Source organism: Sorghum bicolor, chromosome 5 (assembly GCF_000003195.3).
Source record: "Sorghum bicolor cultivar BTx623 chromosome 5, Sorghum_bicolor_NCBIv3, whole genome shotgun sequence".
In the NCBI taxonomy this organism is placed as follows: Eukaryota; Viridiplantae; Streptophyta; class Magnoliopsida; order Poales; family Poaceae; genus Sorghum; species Sorghum bicolor.
This window is the reverse complement of record NC_012874.2, coordinates 67269383-67272669: the sequence shown is the minus strand read 5'-3', so window position 1 is coordinate 67272669 and position 3287 is coordinate 67269383. Positions and strand designations below refer to the sequence as shown.

Here is a 3287-nt window from a genome sequence, read left to right as displayed (position 1 = left end):
ATCTACAATTTTCATATAATAAGTATTTTCATTTAATTTCGCAAAAAAGATATGTTTTGATATGGTTAATATTAGGGATGAAAATGGTACGGACATTTTCCGACAGTATCCAGAGACCGAATTCATTTAGAGGGGTTGAGATCTGTCCGTATCCGAGTCTGAATGTTTAATACACCGATACCGTATCCGTATCCGAATACTTAAATCATATATTTATGATGTCGATATCTAATCGTATTTTATCCGATATTGTTGACATTATCCGTATTCGAATCCGAATCCGACCAAAAAAATATGAAAACAAATATGATATCAGTGATATCCGTTCGTATCCGATCCGTTTTCATCCCTAGTTAATATATATCTTAGAAAAAACATATATTTTTTTGCGATATTGAATGAAAATAATTTTTATACAAAAATCGTAGATCCCAGCGAGATCTACAACTTTTTGGTTTTGAGTTTTTCCATCTAAAGTCATTAATGTTAAAAAAAATAACAGCATATTTACATCTAAGGGTATTTTTGACTTTTTCCACCCGTTGTTTGACACCGTTAGAGCCTAATCTAACGGCGATAGCCTGGAGGGCAAAAAAAAATTAGAGTAGTGGCACTGAAGTCCGTTAAACTTTTTCAGTGACTCACAAGGAATTGTGATTTTTTACAATGGCTCACACAGAATTCATATACTCTTATAAAGTTAAACCCCACTAGATGAATTCTCTCTTCATGCAAGGTGTCCACATCATTCTCCACTACGTGACCCACTAAATGTTCTATCTCTTCATGCAAGGTGTCCACATCATTCTCCACTAAGTATATGTCATCCCATATTAATTACAAAAAATATTCATGTCATCTATATCATGTGAAATACTTTAAATATTTAATCTATTAACATACAAGTCATCTACATATGCTATTTGTTTGATCACCTATGTCTCTATAATGTAATCAAATATTCTATTGTTTTTCTTCTATTAGCTTAGCGATTGTTTATCAGATCTAATACAACAAAAAAACATGCAAGCCAAATTCATATATATGTATACAAAATATACTGAATACCATGTAGTAATGCTATATATATAATGATTTATTTTTAAAAAAATCCCGTAGCAACGCGTGAGGAATTCACCTAGTACTAAAGGAAGGGAAGACATGATGAGTTTTCCCCTCACTTAGTTTGTGTCAATAGAGATGCGTTAAGCTTAATAGTGGGAAAGCCAAAATCTCATCAAGTAGACTCAAATGAATTAAAATATGTGTACCTGTGGCACATAGTTGCAAAAAAAGAATATAGAGTGTGTTGTCGTCGAACTTCAAGTTTGGATGTTGGGGAAAACCAATGATGATCCCCTCCCCTGCCCCCTCTTAGTCTCTTTTTCCTTGAGTTTTTTTAGCATTGCTTAAGAAGGTTTACATTAATGATCATGCATATGGTTTATATTTAATTTAGTAATCAAGTTCATATAATTAAACAACATACTATAATTCACATGTATATAATATATAGGTTCATCATAATATTGTACCAAACTCCAATTTGCTCCTTACAATACAACCATCAGTATGACCAAGCAGATGTTATATATCTAGGTATGCAATGATACGATGCATATACTAGTACATGCATACACACATAGCTTACCAACTAGTTATTAAGGAAATATACAAACCATGCAAATGCAATGTAGATATAGATATATCATGCATATTTATGTGAATTCATATCTTTGCCGCCACCATCCATGTTCACCTCTTCAGTACTTGTACTTCCATGTGTCGTTCATCTCTATGGTGGTGGTCACTGACCCTAGGCCAGTCATAGACAACATTGATGAGATCTCAGTGGCATTAGCCTGCTCATCCCTCTCCAACACCATTGAGGATGGCCTACTCTCTAGCATAGCAACATCAAAGCCTCCTCCTTTGCCCATTTGGTCAGCTACTACCCCCATGTCCATTTGGTCAGCTGTTGCTTCCATGCCCATCTGGTTGTAAAAGTTCATCTGTGGTAGTGCGGCTATCGAATTATCAAATAGGGCATCGTTGATCTGAAGTCCTCCACCAATACCTACCATAGGCGACATCTCTGCACTAGTGTTGGGGTAGCAGGGGGGCATCAAATCCATAGTGAAGTCTGGCAGGCTGGGAAATTGCATGGGCATGGACATGGACAGTGGTAGCTGCACTGGCATGGGGATGGGGATGGTCGGGTTGATGTTCCGCTGATCAATCTCAGCACCATCCATGGCCACTTGGTATGCCGGTGCAGTCGTCTTCTTGATCCCAATGGTCTTTTCAAACACACGACAGACCACCCACTCATCCTATGTGAATTTCATTGGTAAACCAGGAGCAAAATCAGATAAGGGTAAGTAAATAAAGCAAGTAGCATATGGATGCATGCATAATGTTGTTGTTGTTACCACAACCTTGAAAGCTGAAGCTGAAGCTTTCATGGTTGTCACGACGTTGTCGGCAGAGTTGGATGTAGATGCGGGGCTAGAGAGGCTGTTGCTGCCTTCGAGCCTATACTCATGCATCACCCAGTTGGTTTTATCACCCCTGGGAGCCTTGCCCTTATAGAAGACAAGTGTCTTCTTCATGCCGACCAACACCACCACCCCTTCTATGGTGTTGTAGACCTCCTTGTCTTTGCCTGTTGCTTTCCAATAACCAGCCTTTGTGGCTCGGTTCGCCCTCAACCCTGTTGAGTACTTGCGGTCCTTTAGGTAGAAGAAGTACCACTCTTTCTCACCCCATTTTGCTTTAACTACAGCACACAAATCAAGCGTTGTATATTACTCGATCACCAGCATAGTAGGATGCACATCCAGTACGTAGATCAAACAAGAACAAGGCATATATGTATGTAAAGATCAAGGATGCTTGTTACATACTTGGGAGGTTCCATGGCTCAGTCTTTTTTAGGTCGACCTCTTCGAAGGCGGTGTAGGTCAAGTCCATGTTGCGCACCTTGTTTGTTAGGTAGTGGCTAACAATCTCATAGTCACTTGGGTGGAAGCGGAATCCTGGAGGTAGGTCAAGGCCACCGGCATGGACTGTGTTCATCCCCTTCTGTTGGGGTTGCTGCTGGTCTGCCATGGTTCTCTTGCTCCTCAAGAGATCTAGGAAGCACGAACAACCATATCAAGCAATAAGGAACAACCTTCGGATAGTGCTGAAAAGAAAACAAAGCATACATACATGCACAAACTTAACCTACCGATCAGTCTAGGTCTCTTGCTCGCTCACCAAGATAGATGCAGGATGAGTTGTTG

At 39.5% G+C, this 3287-nt stretch overlaps 1 protein-coding gene across 1 annotated transcript; it reads right to left on the bottom strand.

The window, feature by feature from the left end:
• On the bottom strand, positions 1505 to 3287 carry LOC8068292 (NAC domain-containing protein 48). The gene is made up of 4 exons (XM_021461864.1): positions 3233 to 3287; positions 2907 to 3134; positions 2439 to 2779; positions 1505 to 2333 (listed from the first exon to the last, which is right to left on the bottom strand). Exons 2-4 carry the CDS (start codon positions 3109 to 3111, stop codon positions 1764 to 1766), a joined length of 1116 nt encoding a protein of 371 aa, XP_021317539.1. The 5' UTR covers positions 3112 to 3134; positions 3233 to 3287; the 3' UTR covers positions 1505 to 1763.